At 39.9% G+C, this 17,296-nt stretch overlaps 1 protein-coding gene across 2 annotated transcripts in view; it reads right to left on the bottom strand.

Moving 5' to 3' along the window:
• MDN1 (midasin AAA ATPase 1) overlaps positions 1 to 17,296 on the bottom strand; it is a gene marked incomplete at its 5' end in the record, with an annotated part of 103,001 nt that overhangs the window by 2,907 nt on the left and 82,798 nt on the right. For both annotated transcript variants that reach the window (XM_082047543.1, XM_082047544.1), the window contains 17 exons: positions 1,308 to 1,371; positions 3,978 to 4,092; positions 4,189 to 4,262; positions 4,874 to 5,048; positions 5,600 to 5,715; positions 6,597 to 6,686; positions 8,567 to 8,724; positions 10,450 to 10,623; positions 11,259 to 11,460; positions 11,621 to 11,722; positions 11,855 to 12,016; positions 13,503 to 13,825; positions 14,455 to 14,590; positions 15,240 to 15,383; positions 15,633 to 15,802; positions 16,776 to 16,913; positions 17,119 to 17,260. In XM_082047543.1, the coding sequence (XP_081903669.1) occupies positions 1,308 to 1,371; positions 3,978 to 4,092; positions 4,189 to 4,262; positions 4,874 to 5,048; positions 5,600 to 5,715; positions 6,597 to 6,686; positions 8,567 to 8,724; positions 10,450 to 10,623; positions 11,259 to 11,460; positions 11,621 to 11,722; positions 11,855 to 12,016; positions 13,503 to 13,825; positions 14,455 to 14,590; positions 15,240 to 15,383; positions 15,633 to 15,802; positions 16,776 to 16,913; positions 17,119 to 17,260 (2,485 nt within the window). The remainder of the gene's footprint in view (positions 1 to 1,307; positions 1,372 to 3,977; positions 4,093 to 4,188; positions 4,263 to 4,873; positions 5,049 to 5,599; positions 5,716 to 6,596; positions 6,687 to 8,566; positions 8,725 to 10,449; positions 10,624 to 11,258; positions 11,461 to 11,620; positions 11,723 to 11,854; positions 12,017 to 13,502; positions 13,826 to 14,454; positions 14,591 to 15,239; positions 15,384 to 15,632; positions 15,803 to 16,775; positions 16,914 to 17,118; positions 17,261 to 17,296) is intronic.

Genomic DNA, 17,296 nt, shown 5'->3' with positions numbered 1-17,296 from the left:
ACCTATGGCTGCATCTGCATTAGCATTTCACACTGGATCACAACTGTACTTTTGCAACATGTTTCCCCATTGTCCCCACTCTGATGGGCTTGGCTCCCATCAGAGAGCAATCTTGGATTATTTTTGGGGAAAATGAAACCAGAAGGCCACCTCCAGAGGCACAGTCCAGACACCACAGGGCATTCAGCCCTTGGGACCAGACCAACTCATCTGAAGTAAAGCTCCTGTAACATACACAGCACAGCTGCTGGGTTCCTCAGCACCGACCATTTTCTGGGGATGTGCTACCCGACCCATGTTGCCCCCAGAGTCAGAGATATATCCCTCTAAAGGGACATTCTAGCTAAATTATATATCGATCATATTCTAATTATTACGGAAACAACAGTAATTACAGTCAGGAATGCAAGCACCTCTCTCTTGACGCTTCCACAGCATAATGGCTGGGGAAGGATGCAGAACAGTTCCTCCTTTTCTACAAACAGGCCTCAAATGTGACAGGGTTTGTTTTTTTTTTTAACAAAAATGAGTGATGTATCTACTGCTTTTTCTCTTGCTAGCTCCCTGATTCTGGGGAGCTGATTGCTGCTGCATCTTGGCCTAGTTCAGCAGGACTGGATGCTGCTCCCCCTTGGAATATTCTGACAGCCTGGCTGCCCTGTGGCAAAGCAGCTGTAGATTATAAATCCCAGTCTGCCCATTTCTCAGAGTACTTTAACAAGAACTTTTTAAAAGTACCACAGTGACAAGCTTTTAACTAGCACAAAGCAGCCTTTTAACGTAACTATGGATCAGCCGTGAGGTAAACAAGTTTTCCAGCTTTTCTGGGAAATTCAAGCAGCTCATGACCTAAGCTTGCACCACAGTGAAAGGCAGGTAGGAGACAAACACCCTCCCCTCAGAACAGCCGCCTCTGGATACGATACCTACAGAAATCGAGCTCTCAGGCAAGAGCGGAAGTGCTTATGGAGTCAAGGTCACTAGGAACCTGGACAGTGGTCTAAAGCAGGCAGTGTCTAGGACTTAAACACAATCTGGAAACATGGCATAAAGGGAGGCAGGTAAAACATGCATTTTTAAAAAGGCTTACACAAAATTTTAGTCAACTATTGACAAATATGAATTAGGTGTGTTTTGGGTTTTGAGCTGAATTTCAATCAAACATTCTTTTTGACAAAGCAAAATCCAAAGCCCCATTGCAAGTGATGTCTGGGTGCTAAGAATCTTTCTCGCAGGATATTGCTTCCAGACTGCGGTGAGCATTCTGCTGCCATGGCAACAAGCACAATAACAAAAAAACCCCTCACCTGGATTACTATTTTGAGACAACTGCTGTGCTGCAGCAAACATATTTGCTGATGATTCTAGAAACTGGAGAAGAAACATAAGATGAAGTTATCTCATAATAAAAGAATAAAACTTAATAATGATAACATTTTTAAAGAACACAGTTTTGTATTTTAAATGCCAAGATGGTCTAGTCTGACCACCTACACACTGAAGAATCATAGAATCATAGAATGCTAGGGATTGGAAGGGACCTTGAAAGATCATCTAGTCCAATCCCCCTGCTGGAGCAGGAACACCTAGATGAGGCTACACAGGAACGTGTCCAGGAAGGTTTTGAATGTCTCCAGAGTAGGAGACTCCACAACCTCCCTGGGCAGCCTGTTCAGTGCTCTGTTACCCTCACTGAGAAGAAGTTTCTTCTCATGTTTAAGTAGAACCTCTTATGTTCCAGCTTAAACCCATTACCCCTTGTCCTACCATTGTTTGTCACCGAGAAGAGCCTGGCTCCATCCTCATGACACTCACCCTTTGTATATTTGTAAACATCAATAAGGTCACCTCTCAGTCTCCTCCAAACTAAAGAGACCCAGCTCCCTCAGCCTTTCTGCATAAGGGAGGTGCTCCACTCTCTTAATCATCTTGGTTGCCCTATGCTGGACCCTCTCCAGCAGTTCCCTGTCCTTCTTGAACTGAGTGGCCCAGAACTGGACACAATATTCCAGATGTGGTCTCACCAGGGCAGAGTAGAGAGGAAGGAGAACCTCTCTCGACCTACTAACCACCCCCCTTCTAATACACCCCAGGATGCCATTGGCCCTCTTGGCCACAAGGGCACAGTGCTGGCTCATGGGCATCCTGCTGTCCCCCAGGACCCCCAGGTCCCTCTCCCCTACACTGCTCTCTAATGGATCATTCCCCAACTTATACTGGAACCTGGGGTTGTTCCTGCCCAGATGCAATACTCTACATTTGCCCTTGTTATATTTCATTTAATTTTTCCCCACCCAACTCTCCAGCCTGTCCAGGTCACACTGGATGGCAGCACAGCCTTCTGGCGTGTCAGCCACTCCTCCCAGCATGGTGTCATCAGCAAACTTGCTGATAGCACACTCTAGTCCCTCATCCAAGTCATTGATGAATATATTGAACAGTACTGGCCCCAGCACTGACCCTTGAGGCACTCCACTAGATACAGGCCTTCCAACCGGACTCTGCCCCATTGACCACGACTCTCTGGCTTCTTTCCTTCAGCCACTTCGCAGTCCACCTCACTACCTGATCATCCAGACCACACTTCCTCAGTTTAGCTATGAGAATGCTGTGGGAGACCGTGTCAAATGCTTTACTGAAGTCAAGGTAGACCACATCCACTGCTCTGCCATCATCTATCCACCTCGTTATATCTTCATAAAAAGCTATGAGGTTGGTCAAGCACAACTTCCCCTTGGTGAAGCCATGCTGACTGCCCCTAATGACCCTCTTATCCTTGATATGCCTTGAGATGGCACCAAGGATAAGTCGTTCCATTAGTTCCCAGGGATGGAGGTGAGGCTGACCGGTCTATAATTACCCGGGTCTTCCTTCTTCCCCTTTTTGAAGACTGGAGTGACATTTGCTTTCCTCCAGTCTTCAGGCACCTCTCCCGTCTCCCAAGACTTGGCAAAGATGATGGAGAGTGGTCCAGCAATGACGTCAGCCAGCTCCCTCAGCACCTGTGGGTGCATCCCATCTGGGCCCATGGATTTGTGAATGCCCAGATTGCCTAATTGTTCCTTAACCCAGTCCTCATCAACCAAGGCAAATTCTTGCACTGTCCTGACTTCCTCTGGGGCCTCAGGGGTATGGGGCTCCTCAGGACAGCAGATACAGCCCTTGGCATTTTCCTTCAAATTTAGCAAGTATTTTTGAACTAGAGAACATTCAGAAAAGTCTTCAATCTACACTTAAAGTTTTCCCAATGCCAACCAAGCTATCAAAACGTCAGTTAATTGCTCAAGTGATTAAATGCTTTATTAAAAATACATATCCTCTTTCTAGGTTGAACTTCTTTGGCTTGCAACAGAAGTATCTAGTTACAGACTCCCCATTAAAATTAAGGACGTCAGCTGTCAAGTCCTCCCAGTTTTAGTGTTTGTAAGATTACCACTGAGCTATTTGGGTGTCCTCCTTGCCCATTCAATATTAATGGCAGATCTTATTCAAGTCTGGAAAGGTGAGAATGCAAAAAACTTTCTAAAAGAAGAAAACTTTGCAGTTGTCAGGAAGTATTAATAGAGAAAGTTATTTTCTCCAGGAATCAGTTGAGTCTGACACACATACAAACCTCTTTCTCTTACTACTACAGTGGAATCCATGGCATGAAAACCTCTTAAACTTCCACAAACTTTGACGTGATTTGGCATTGGGGTATTCAATACCTTGTACCCAAAGTACTGTTTAAGATCCAATACAAACAGAGAAAGATGAATGTTTAAAAGTGGCATACACTGGAACCTCAAGAAAGAAAAAGCTCCCACTACTGCAAAATTGCAACGATTCTCTCTCTCTGTTAGCTAACCGCATATCGCACTCTCAGATACAACCAACCAGTAAATGTTACAAAGTGATCATGAAATCATGAAGCTGCTGATATCTTGTCTGGAAAAGATTTGCAAACTTGTTTCCATAAAGGCAGCATTCTTGTGTACCTGGGCTATTTTTGTTTTCTTCTGCTGAAATTTGCAAAGACGCAATATCCGTGTCCCTGACTGGTCACTGAACTGTTCATGGAAGGGGTGCAGCAGCTGAACAGTCTCTCCAAAGCTTTAGAAAAGAAAAAAAAAAAAAAATAGTGTGAAACCAGTCCTTACATTCTGCTCTAAAGTCTTGACAAAAAGTCAAGATTTCAGATAAACTCACCTACACACAGCAATTTGTCCCACTTCTAGAAGAGTCAGTGCATTGCCAATAACTGCCAGGGATTCATATGCAAGCTGTTAAAGAAAAAAGTTACATCAAAAATAGAGTATTCCAAGTTTTACTCACAGCTCAATATTAAATATGCAGAATGTTACTGAAATGATTTTTCATTGTCTAGTAAAATAAATGAATCTTTTTCATGTTAGAGTTATGAAAAACAGTCATTTCTATAAAGATACACTAGTTCTACTTGAGGGCTTCAGCTGATAGATTTAGAGACACCACTTTAGGCAGGCTAATGAAATAAACACCAAAATAACTACTTAGAAGGAAACACAGATTTTTAATAAATAAATAAAACCCCTACAAGTGAGCTATAATGAGCTAATATTTGATCTTCCAATGAACTTTTTATAGGCTGCAAAAATAATTTTCCAGTGGATATGTATACGTTTAACAAATTTAACATCATCTCCTTTCAGCTAACTCTCACTGCTCTTTCGGTAACAGATCTCTTTGGCATGAAGTGACAAGTACTCAGGTGCATGGACCAGAAAAATAACTGCTCTAGAATCAGAGTCAGACTTTCCAACAACCACCAGCTCTGGGTGAAACAAATGGGCAACTGACATACACATCAACAAGATGCAGTTTCTTCTTACTTTTTTGAAGGTTTTTATTTTACCTGTTTAGAGTGATTGTCTATCATACTAGAGGAATCGTCAATAGCCAAGCAAATCTGGTACTGTCGTTTACTGGGCTTGGTCCTTCGCAACCAGATCTTATCTTTTCGGAACTGACTGGCAATATATGGAATCACTTTGCGCATGTTCAGTCTCTTCCCTGTTCTGTAATCTCCTCTGAAAGTTAAGAAAAAATACATAATGACAGGGATTATCAGCAAATATCTCATTCTGGAAATCCCAGCCTGTGCAACATATGCAGTAAAGTAACAAAAATTTTGTAAATTATAATAAAAACAAAATGAGTAGCTCTAATATTCACGTTTAGTGCCTAAAATGGAAGGAAGACCTTGAATTTAGACTCCTCCAGTTTGAAACAAGTCTAATTTCTTAAAAATAAATCACTTAATTTTAAAACATAGAACATTTGGACATTTCGCATAGTGTTTGACTCAACAGCACTTCATGGTTTTAAGTTGATTTGAACACTTGTTGCACAGAAGAAAAAACACGAGGCAATATCCTCAGGATGGGTACCTACTACCACATCACATTTGCATTTCATAAGATAATCTAGTATTCCCATACAAAAGTAAAATGCATGCATTTGCAAACACAAACAATTGCTATAAATCAAGAACAACACAGATTTGCAGTTGTACAGAGGTTAAATCCTTCCAAAACCAGGAGTTTAAAGAAATTAGAAGCCTCACAAAGACCCCACTTACTTCAATTTGGCTGCCTGAGTGGGTTCCAGTATGAGTCGTAGCTGTTCACAAAGCTGCTGTGATAGAGGAGCTGTCAATACTAAATACCTCTGCCACATCTGTGCTGCTTCCTTCTCCTAAAATATTGTACATGACAGAAAGAAATACAAGTGAATTATGAAAAAACCCCAAAAGTTGGGACGCACTGCCAGAAAAAAAAAACAAACAAACCTCAGTGTACTAAGGAGGAGACGGGAGGTAACAACCAGTTGGAACTGTGAGGTTGTCCTGTGAGCACTCTATAAAGATGACAATTTGCATTCAGCTTTAGATGCTTCTTGCTGCTACAAAGCTGCAATATGCAATGATCGTTCCTCTAGGAGTACACAGAGCAACTTTGATGTTGCTGTTGATAAAGAAAAATCCTGCAATGGCCACCATCTGATATTTGGCATTACAGTGGGGGGAGTCATATAGTCTGCCAGGTTCTCTATTGGCCATCAAAAATTAAAATGAAAATTCAGCAAAATTGTTAAGCCTCTACATTGGCCATTTCATTCAGGAATTACTTCCAAATACAGTTTACAATTCCTGACTAGGAATTTTAAGATCAAACTCCACCACTGCAACTGAAGGAGATGGCTTCTGTTGATCATAATTTTGTGAAAGTGGTGTCCAGCAGTTAACTGCAGCTGACAACTCAACGCAGAAGGAGCTTGGCAAGACTGAGGAAAAAGTTTTCTAACTATACAAGTTTTAGAAGTCGTCAGAGTTTACTTTCTGCATAAAGCACACTACGTGTTCAAACCAAGATCTGAAACATCATCCTGCTTTAAGAATAATATAGTTTTTCAGAAAAAGTTAAGCATAACAACAAAAAACAGCATCTAAATAATGCGATTTTGAATATTTAGGTACCAGCGTGCTTGGCTTCCTCAGGGCTTCAGCTATAAAACAAGATGCAGTAATGCAATGAAGGGTTCTTATGACAGCTTTATGTTAAAATGAGGTCACAAACCTCATCTGGAGTTCCAGACTGCTGAGTCTGCCACGCTTCCAATTGCCGTTCAAGTTCCTTTCTTAGCTCTTCAGGATCTCTAATGATGTGCTAGAAGTGTAGTTATGAGATTTATGAGACAGAAAAATAAATTCACACATCTGGTGATCCCCAGACTATAGCAAACTATAAAGGAAGTAAAAATGCATTGTTCTTATTCTTTTAGACACAAAAATGCCTGAAAAAACTTGTGTTGATTCTAAATCTCTGGTTTTTTTTAATAGTTTTCATGTACAGAAAGGATAAATACCTCCCCACAAATACCTGCATTTGTACACAGTCAGTACAGAAACAAAGCTAGGAACCATCTGCGACAGACACTGAAAATAATCAAATACAGAACTTCAAGATAATTCAATGAAACGATCTTGACAAATACCAAATGTAATGATCGCATAATGGAGATCAAACTGTTGAATACTACCTGTGTAGTATCTTCCAAAATATAATATGCTTCACTTTATTATAGTTTTTAAAAAAGCTCCATTGAAACCATTTAAGGAATTGAATGACATCTTCCTCTTTACCTTCCAGGAAATACTATGTGATAAACTATTCTGTTAAAGGACACCCAAGCTTTATTACACTTGTTTTACTTGTATTGTTCTTTTAGTGACAACTTCTGTTCCTGACTTGTAAAACCATAGTTGAGCCAAATAGTAGTATATGCTCTGCATAACCTGCAGGTTTACAAATGAAGGAAAATAAGCCTATGAATGCAAATCCAACAGTACCAATAACTTCTCATTCCTCAAGAAGCAGCAGAGGCCTCTCTAGTCACCTACCACAGGTTTACAGAAGGGAGGAAGAATGTACATGGTGGGAGCTTCTTCCCTGTTCCTTTTGCCAAAAAGTAAGAACTTGCACTTCTAGTATCATTTCTCCCTTCCTCTTAAGAGGTGCTGCAAGAGCTCCACCTCCTGTTTCAACTTTTGCATGTCAATTGAAAAACACCCAGAACACTAAACCAAAAAACCCCCACCACAGAGTAACCCGCAAACCTTAACAATGACCCTCCCCGCCCCACCCCCCCCCCCCCCAAAAAAAAAAAAAAAGATAGGCACCTAAGTATTCTGGGAATGGAACACTCTTGCATTCAGCAGCCTTCTTCCAAAGGGCTGCAACATGTGGCATTAAGACAGAAGTACCAGGTACAGCTTGCACAGAATCCTTTCCATGTTGTGCACAGAAAAATATCACCCTCCAAGTACATACTCAGAACACAGTATTATAAGCATGAAAGGTCAATACTTCTTAAAAAGAGACACTAAATGTACTTCATCAACTGGTTATCCACCATCAACTGCTTCTGTACCAGAGCTCTTTATGAAAAAAATGGGCTTTTGCACAGCTAGCAGTTTGTACTGGGAAACTAGGAGCATTACATGAAGCTCTAGGATTTTCTAGACTATGATAATATTTTTTGAATCGAGACATTCATAAAAGGCTTAAAAAGATTGTATGATATTTTCAATCAGCTTTTTTTAGGAAGTAATATATTGCAATGAATTAACTGAGGTGAATTCTTTGTCCATAATGGTGCTTTAAAGTCATTGATGACCAGCTCTCGCACCACTCTGAACCCTTTTTTAATCTTCAGGCCACAGACCCTTGCCCATCACTTTCCACTCTACCCAAGCATTTGATCAGCAGATTCATCTGAGCAAAACAGTTCTTGACAGTTAGAAAAACAAAAGCTTTTGTTTTTGAAAAGTGAGGATGGGACCTTTCCACATAAGGATGGGGAGGACTTGTCATTTTGTCATTTAGATGCATATACAACAGTTGGTTATGTGTTACTTTTCAAGCTACTAAATTGTCTGAGTGAAAGTAATTCTAAACGTTTGCATCCACAGTTTCATTAGGACAGGTCAAACAAAACATATTGTTTCTACTGCTGTGGTTGTAAGAAGACATGTTGGGTTTCATACCTGGGGAGTGTCCATCAAAAACTGGTGGGCTGTGTGTATGGTCGAGTCCTTGCTTCTCTCTGGCTTCTCTTCAGTCACCCTTGGTAGCTTTTCTGTTGTGGAGTCATTGACATCCTCAGAGTCAAATGTCTGTGTCTCTGGCTCCACTTCACCTGGTGCTACAGTCACAAAAGTAATTAATAACTTTGTGGATCATGCATAACACAAGAACCAGTACTGTATCTCGACTCTTTCACAAAATATCTCACATGCTTTGTAATGTAAACCAGACATTATTTTTAAGAGAAGTACAGAAATTTTAAGACAATTCTAGGAATAGGATGAATATACCTTTCAACTCACTGGAACAGATAAACATGCGTTACCTTATGTAAACTTTCTCTCTTACAACCTTCTTGCCAAATGAACAAAATATTAGCAAGAGGATCTTTACTACCTGAAAAATCCCATAGGTGAAATACACTTTTTAGCTTCTTAGCCTCTCTGCCAGAGTGACAGGTATAAAACAATTTGACAACATTCAGAAAATTATCACTAAAAAAAGCCAACCTTATCTTTTACTCTCTAGTTTTGTGACAGAACATTTTCCTATAAATCAGAAATAAATTTACAAATAAAGGCATGGACTAAAGATTTTTTTATTATTGTTTCTACTATACTACACCATTTAACAACTATTTTTTAAGAATTATTCTAAGAAAAAAATATGACTTGCAGGAGATGTTTCAAAGATTCCAGTTTTTGAGAACATGCTGTTGGAGAATCATGTGGAAAAACAAATAGACTGATTACATGCACACCTGTACCATGAAGCTAATGAGTCCAGCAAGAGGTTTAAGTGAAGAGATTAAACCTGAAGGGAGTGGGAAGCAAGGAGGTAAATTCAGCCTGGTAAAACTTGTCTCCCCTATACAGCCAGCCTTTGTATTGTTTGATAGGAAAACCACTCAAAATTCCAAGATACAGTGTCATTTACTTATATTCATCAAAATTAAATACTTCTGCTGCAATTGGCAACAGATGTTGATTTATTTATAGCTTATTTTGTTTGTGTGGGCTGTGTGGCTGACAAGTCAGACCTTTCTTCTCATCTGCCAACCATTCACATCTGAGAGCCATTTTCTGTTAGGCAGCTCAGTTTTGTTTTGTTTCATTACCACTGAAGGAAGAAAACAGTGAGACAGCAACACTTTGGTGCATCCTCAGTGGATGTTGTTCAGAGCAGCTCCTCAACTTCTTGATGTTTTGTCATAAGTTACACACACAAAGTTGAGTTATGGGATGCTGATACTGGTGACACTGGAATGCATTGTTATATGCCAATTAATCAAGCAAATTAGCATCGTGTCTATCAGCAGGAAAGTGTTTGCTTTTTACTCCTTCAAAGAAGTGGATAAAGATTACAGAACTTTAACTCGAAAGAAAGCAGCAAACCCCTCTGTCACTCAATGAGCTTCGCAAAGGCTAATGCTGATACTAAAGGCTAATACTTGGCAGGAGTAAGAATACTGCTGTATAAAAGTCAATTAAAAGCAGAATCACAGAATGGTTTGGGTTGGAAGTGACCTTAAAGATCATCTAGTTCCAACCTTCCTGCCATCGGCAGGGACACCTTCCACCAGACCAGGTTGCTCAAAGCCCCATCCAGCCTGGCCTTGAACACTTCTAGGGATGGGGCATCCACAGCTTCTCTGAGCAACCTGTTCCAGCCTGTTCCTGTCTCAGCACCCTCGTGGAGACTAATTTCTTCCTTATATCTAACCTAAATCTACCCTCTTTCAGTTTAGTCTTATAAAAAGCATACACATCCATTACATGCCAGTATAAATACCTATATATAAAGTGCACCTCGGTGTATGTTTAGAATGTTTAAATTAAAGTACCAGGAGTTTTAGTGGCAGTAGATTTCTTTTTTTCTGGTTTCAGTTCCTCTGTGTCTACTGCTCTGAGATCCTCATCATTCTGCATTTCTGTTTCCATAGCTGTGTCTTCAGAATCTTCCTCTTCCTTTTCTTCAAGAGGCATGACCGGTTTCTCTTGTTCCTTGCTGGCTACATCTGTACAAAGGCAACAACAGTTACTAAGGGGAAAGAGGAAGGAGAAGTAGTGAAATTGCAAAAAAAACTCGCATTCTGTGGCAACTGCATATCAGTTTCAGTGAACATCAGAAAGGATCTGAGCTATTGTCTCAAACCTCAGTTCTATCTTTCAATGTGCTGTGCTGTGTTGTGTCAATGAGCTACTGCCCTGAAAAATCTGAATAGTTACTTTAATAGAAAGCAATTTATTTAACTGAATTTAGATTAGAGGAATATTTTTAAAGAGACATGAATTTGTTTCATAGTGAATAAAGAACCTGTTGTGTTATCCTAAATATCTTGCATGTATAGTAGCACTTTATGCTTCCAAACAACTGAAGTAAGATTTGGAGAGAATAGATTTTAAATATGCTTAATAAACTAAAATCAATTTTTATGAGTCAATTTAGTATTTCCAAAAATGTTATCATTAGTTTGAACCTGATTGCCAAAGAGTAGCATTTTTTGCATGCAAATGGTGCTACATCTGAAACCAATGCAAGGATTGTTAACCATAAATTTAAAAAATGTAATGGGAAAAACCACTCTAAATAGGAGTGCTTCAGGATTTGATTCTGCAATGACAGCTCTCAGACCCAGAAATACCACTATACCATATGTCTGTGCATCGTAGCATTCAGAGCCTTGTTTAATATGTTCAAATGCATCAGCCTCCTCCACGTTTTGTTTAGGCAGAGCTGGATCCTGCTTTGCTTCACTGCTGGATTCTATAGTTCTCAGTCGCTTGTGGATATGTTCGTTGTGATCTCCCATTGAACGCTCATTGTCCGCCTGACCAGGTTTCCTCTTGAAACTCTGAAAAAGAACAAATCAACACCATGAACTTCAAGTGATGTGCAACCAAACACGGATCAGAACAAGAGTTCTAGCAAGAAGAAACCAAGTCCTGCCTATTTGCAGGTTAATATTAAGACATTAAAATAAAAACAAAATAAACTGAGAAGAAGATAGGAACCTGGGTATTTTTTCTGCTTTGTTTCTGAGAAGCCATCCGGGCCATGCGCGTGGATTCATGGCCTTCTGATTGATTTGCACTTGAAGCTCCGCTTCCGTATTCCTGAGACCAAAAAAAAAAAAAAAAAAGTGAAAAAAAAAGTGAAAAAAATCAGTACTGTAACAGACCATCGCAACAAATTTCAGAAGTTAAACAGTTTGATATTTTTAACCCAGACACTTCCACGTAATTTACCTCTTTAGACTGGTCTTTTTCTGAAGCCTCTCCAGCCAGCTCGACAGCACTGTCACTCTGCAGGTTTTCTTGCCCAGTCTGCCCTTGTGTTTCATGCTCCATTCTTTCCTCAGGCTCAGGAATCTGCTCATCCATCTCGGAATTATCTTTGCCCTCTTCTTCCTAAAATAATGTCAGTTTATTTTAACATTCTAAAAAACATCAGGAACTGGGTACAATTGAAAGGCATTTAAAAAAATAATGCAATCATCAGGCACAGTCAATATAGGTTCACACAGGGAAAGTCCTGTTTAGCAAATTCAAAATCCTTCTATGATAAGGATAATGCTTTGTGGATGAAGGGAAGAGGGTGGATGTAGTTTTTCTGGATTTTAGTAAGACTTCCTATACTGTCCACCAAATTGTCCAGCTGTGGGACAAGCAGGTTCACTATGTGCTGAGTGAAGAACTGGCTGAAGGGCAGGGCTCAAAGGGTTGTAGAGAATGGGGCTACATCTGGCTGGTGACCGGTCACCAGCAGTATTCCTCAGAGTTCAGTTCTAGGGCCAGCTCCATTCAATGTATTTATCAATTATCTGGATGCAGGAGTTGAACACACCGTTAGTGAGTTTGCTGATGATACCAAACTGGGAGGTGCTGTTGACACTTCTGAGGGACAAGATGCCTTGCAGAGGGATCTAGATAGAGCAGAGCATTAAGCAACGATTTATGGGATGAAACTCAACCAGTCCAAATGTCAGATTCTGCACCTGGGATGAAGTAATCACAGGCACAAGTATAAATTTGAAGAGGAGTGGCTGGAGAGTAGCCCTGCAGAAGAAAGGGATCTGGGGGTGCTGGTCAACAGCAGCTCACTGAGTCAGCACCGTGTGCCCTGGCAGCCCAGAGGGCAAACCACATCCTGGGGTGCATCAAACTGGTAACCAGCTGGTCAAAAGAGGTGATTATCCTGCTGTATTCAGCATTGGTGCAGCCTCGGCCTGAATACTGTATCCAGTCCTGGGCCTCACAATTTAAGAAGAATGTGAAGGTCCTTGAATGCATCCAGAGGAGGGCAACAAAGCTGGTGCAAGGGCTGGAAGGAATGTCATGTGAGGAGCAGCTGAGGACTTTGGAGTTGTCTGGTTTGGAGAAAAGGAGGCTGAGGGGCAACCTCACTGCTCTCTGCAGCTTCCTGAGGAGGGGAGGTGCTGAGCTCTTCTCCCTGGGATCCAGTGACAGGACACATGGGAACAGTTCAAAGCTGCACCAGAGGAGGTTTGGACTGGACATGATGAAGCATTTTCTTAGTGAGAGGGTGGTCAAACACTGGAACAGTCAATGCCTCAAGCCTGTCAGTATTTAAGAGGCATTTGGGCAATGCCCTTAACACAACATGCTTTAACTTTTGGTCAGCGCTGAAGTGAACTTGCAGTTGGACTAGGTGATCATTGTAGGTCTCTTCCAACTGAAATATTCTATTCTGACAGAAGGCCAAGGAGGTAACGGGAATACAAATGACAGACTAGTTTGATAGTAAGCACATTTTTTATCTTGATGAAGATTCTCACTAACATTACACCTACTCAACGTCAAAATTGTTGCAGAGTATCATTGAACACATCCCTTTCTTAAGTCTAGTATATGGTAATTAAAAAAACCTCTCTACCTGAGGTTGAAGGCCTTGGTCAGCAGCAGGGATTCCCTTATCTTCAGCAGATTCATTTTTTTCCTCATCAGGTGGTTGTGACTCTTCCTCATCATCTTCTGCTGCATCCTCAGTGTTCCCTGCATTTTCTTCTTGATCATCAGCATCTTTGTCCCCTTCATCTTCCTTCTCCTCTTTATCTTCAGAAATGCCTTCTTCAGCTGGTTCTGCATCTTGATCATCTCTTTCTGTCTCACCAGCACCCTCTTCTTTCTGTTCTTCTGTCTTCTCTGCCTCATTTAAATCAGCAGGTTTCTCATCTAGTTCAAAATCATTCTCTCCTTCTGGATTAAAAAAAAAAAAAACAAAAAAACAGGAAGGTAGACAAAGCTTTTAGTAAAGTACAGAAACAGTGAATATTACAGATATTTGGAATAAAACTGCCCAGCCTGTCAAAAAACCAAAGAAAATACTGAGAATTTTATGCATAAAATCCATTATTTTCTATAGCAAATAATTTCTTTAAGTTACAATTAGTTTGTAACTAACAAGACAGCAGGATGAATTCCTATTAACTTCCTTTAACCTAATATTCTTGAGGGCCAGTTGACTTTGACAACAAAGGCCTGTAAGTATCATTGAAAAAACTGAAACCACAAAAGCAACTGAACAATTAACATAGGAGTGTCTAGCATAAGTTATTTAGGGTGTATCACTTGGATAACGTGAGAAAGCCTGCTCCACAGTGTGTGTGAAAGGAAGGTAAAGGAAAATGCTGTAATGTTGAGAATCTGGCCTGCATTTGGTACATTGGTATTTTGATACACAGAAGTGAAATTGCAGCTTCTTGTTATACATAGTCCTACCTCCACCTCTCTTTATTCTGTAGAGAAAGAGCTCATTATCTGACTGTTTCCCCCCTATTTCCACTTGGCTTTCATCTAGGAATCTGTAGATAGATTTTCAGCTGTACCTTCATCCTCTTCATCCTCATCACTCTTCGCATCATTCTCCAGGTTCAAGTTATCAGGAAGGTCCAAAGGTTCAACTTCAGGCTCCTTTTCTTGCTGGCCGTGATAAGGGTCTACTTCATTCTCATCATACTCACGCTGTCAGCAAAAGAATAGGAGGGGTGAGAAACAACAGGTATGAAATAAGTGAGGGGAAAGGCAAAGAAAAAAATAAGATACTATTGAATTCTCTAGGACATTGAAATACTGACTATAACATTACATTCTGATAAGTTAAAAACTAATTTCCATTGGTACACATCCTCATGTATAAAGAGCAGAAAAAGATTAACTTAGGCAAATGCATTTACATAAACAGGTACTTCTTAAAACCAGCAGGTTTTGTGTTCAGAACCTGCACTCTTGCAGATGGTAAATGCACTCTTGCATATTATGTAGAATCTTCAAGCATACTGTATACAGATTTTTGGGATGAGTCCCACTGACTTAAGGTGTTTCTGTTACTAAACACGACAGAACAAGAATTTTTAAGCTTTGTCCGTTAAAGCATCAACTCAGAGTAAAGCCTATTTTGGCAGCCCTTACAAGTTCAGGTTAGTACAAACGAATTCTTCCTGTATTATGAATCAGAAAATATAATATGACGGATAAAATATGGTTTACTTTTAGCTCCGAAATGAACTAGTTTCACTATTAAAGACTATTTCAAATTCTCAGAAACACATGATATGAGCAACAGAACATGGTATAACAGCAAGATACTTTATGTAGTCCAAATCATTTTTACCTCATCAATTTGTTCATGGATTTTCTCTTTGTTTCCACTGTCCTCCTCTTGTTGCTCTTTTTCCTCATCCTTGGAAGGCTGTTTTTTATCATCCTTGTTTCCTGTGCTCAAATTGTCATCTTTTGCAACGAGCTCTGAATCATCCTATTAAGTAACAAATCCAAAAAACTCAATTATGCTATTCACTTATCAAAGTCTCAGTGACAAGACATGATCTCCCACAGAGAAAAAAACAAAACAAAAAAACCCACAACACTAAATAAAATTTGTGATATATTCAAATTATCCTTTTCCAAGACCAAGAGCTATGCAACAGTTCACAGTCTAGGTCACATCAAGTTAAAAGAGTTTAATTCCTTTGACATTTTTCTTCCCACTCCTTTTTTTCTTTACCTCATCCATTCCTGGTCCAGTTTCTTCTGTTTTACTACTGGCATCTTCATCATCATCTTCATCTTCATCACCCCAGAGCCTCTCATCCAGTTTATCATCAGCTTCAGCATTATCAAGATCACCCATCTGCTTATCCAGCTCCTCCTCTTCATCTGAATTTTCATCATCATCTGTGTACAGTTCAGAATGCACAGAGTTCAGCTCAGTACAGAGGAGACACAGCTGTTTTTGTTAATGTCAGAAACAAGAAATCATACTTAGCACCTTCATTTCAACACCCTATGCAGTTAACCGAGCGATGCAGAAGACGACACACATGCACTGACACCCATAAAAGCAGGCTCCTGAATACATGGTTCAGAGTGTTCTCTTGGACATACGGACACACAGAGCATTCTCTCCCTCAGACTAACAAGTCCAAGGTGCAAAACTTGGAAGATTTCAACTCTCTACTCTTTACCCTCTCCAGCCTCCATTTTCAAAACATTTTGGCATTACTGGGAGGGAGAAGGTCCACTCCACTGTATTTGTTTATCAGTTTGGCAATTTCCCTTCTTCTGCAGATTGAACTTACTCTTGGCATTGCGTCGAAGATTTGAAAGTAGATTAACACTACTGTAATTTATAAGACACATCAGTTTCGGATGTTCAAGCTGTTACTCTTCAAAGTGAAGAAGTGCCACCTTTTGGGTGAGTAGCAACTTGAATGAATCTACCAAATGTTGCTATTTTTTTTCATTTTAAAAAGGCAATATTAAATTATTTTCATTGCTTAAATGTCAGCAATAGCTTCATTAGTCACATTTTGAAATTAACTACAGCCATATTCTCAAGCATTCTGTTGATCTTCAACAGCTCTCCAAAGCTAGTGACTAATTTTAAAATGTGTCTGCAGGTCAGCTCACAACAGGAAGAACTGGCTCCCTTCATTCCAAAAGCATCACAATAAAACAAGAGAGACAGTATTTCCTTTGTACACTTCTTAGCCTTCATATTAATAATTCTTAGTATTCATATACAAATGGCACTACTCTGTTGTAGAACACAGACTTTTAATATTTGCTCCATTATCCAAAACTATCAGCCATTACTGGATTGATCTATAATATTTCTTATAAGTTTGCCACAGTGGAAGGACCAAACCTTTTTTCTCCTGTTCTCCATCATGCATTTTTCCATCAAAGTCTTCTGACATTTCAATTGCATTGTCTTCTCCTTCAATGTCAGGTTTAGAATCTTGATCCTCTTTCTCCTTCTCTTCACCCTTTTGAAAACTGTCTTCTATCTGAATTATTGATAAAGCCAAAAATTACAGTGGATCTTGGCTATATATTCAAGCTTACTTAAAGTACCGCAACAATATTTAAAAGCTCATATGCAATGATAAGAGCCAACCTAAATAGGAGACTGAAGGTAACTTTAACCACAACATGGATTTCAAGTGCTTTTTCAGTTTGACTTGAATTAAGCAAGCAACCCCAAACACTTGCCTGATCTTCACTTTCTATTTTGTCGCTGACATCCTTCTTGCCTTCCCCATCTCCAATACCACCATCCTCGTAATCATGAAACTGTGTTGCTCCCTCTCCAGCTTCATCTTCAAGTAATTCTTTTGGCAGACAAAACCCCTAAAAAGGCAAACAGAAACACAAAACTTTCTATAG

The sequence above is a fragment of the Streptopelia decaocto genome (assembly GCF_964273445.1).
Source record: "Streptopelia decaocto genome assembly, chromosome: 3".
NCBI lineage: Eukaryota > Metazoa > Chordata > Aves > Columbiformes > Columbidae > Streptopelia > Streptopelia decaocto.
The sequence above is the reverse complement of the archived record's forward strand: the minus strand, read 5'-3'. Positions and strand labels throughout refer to the sequence as shown.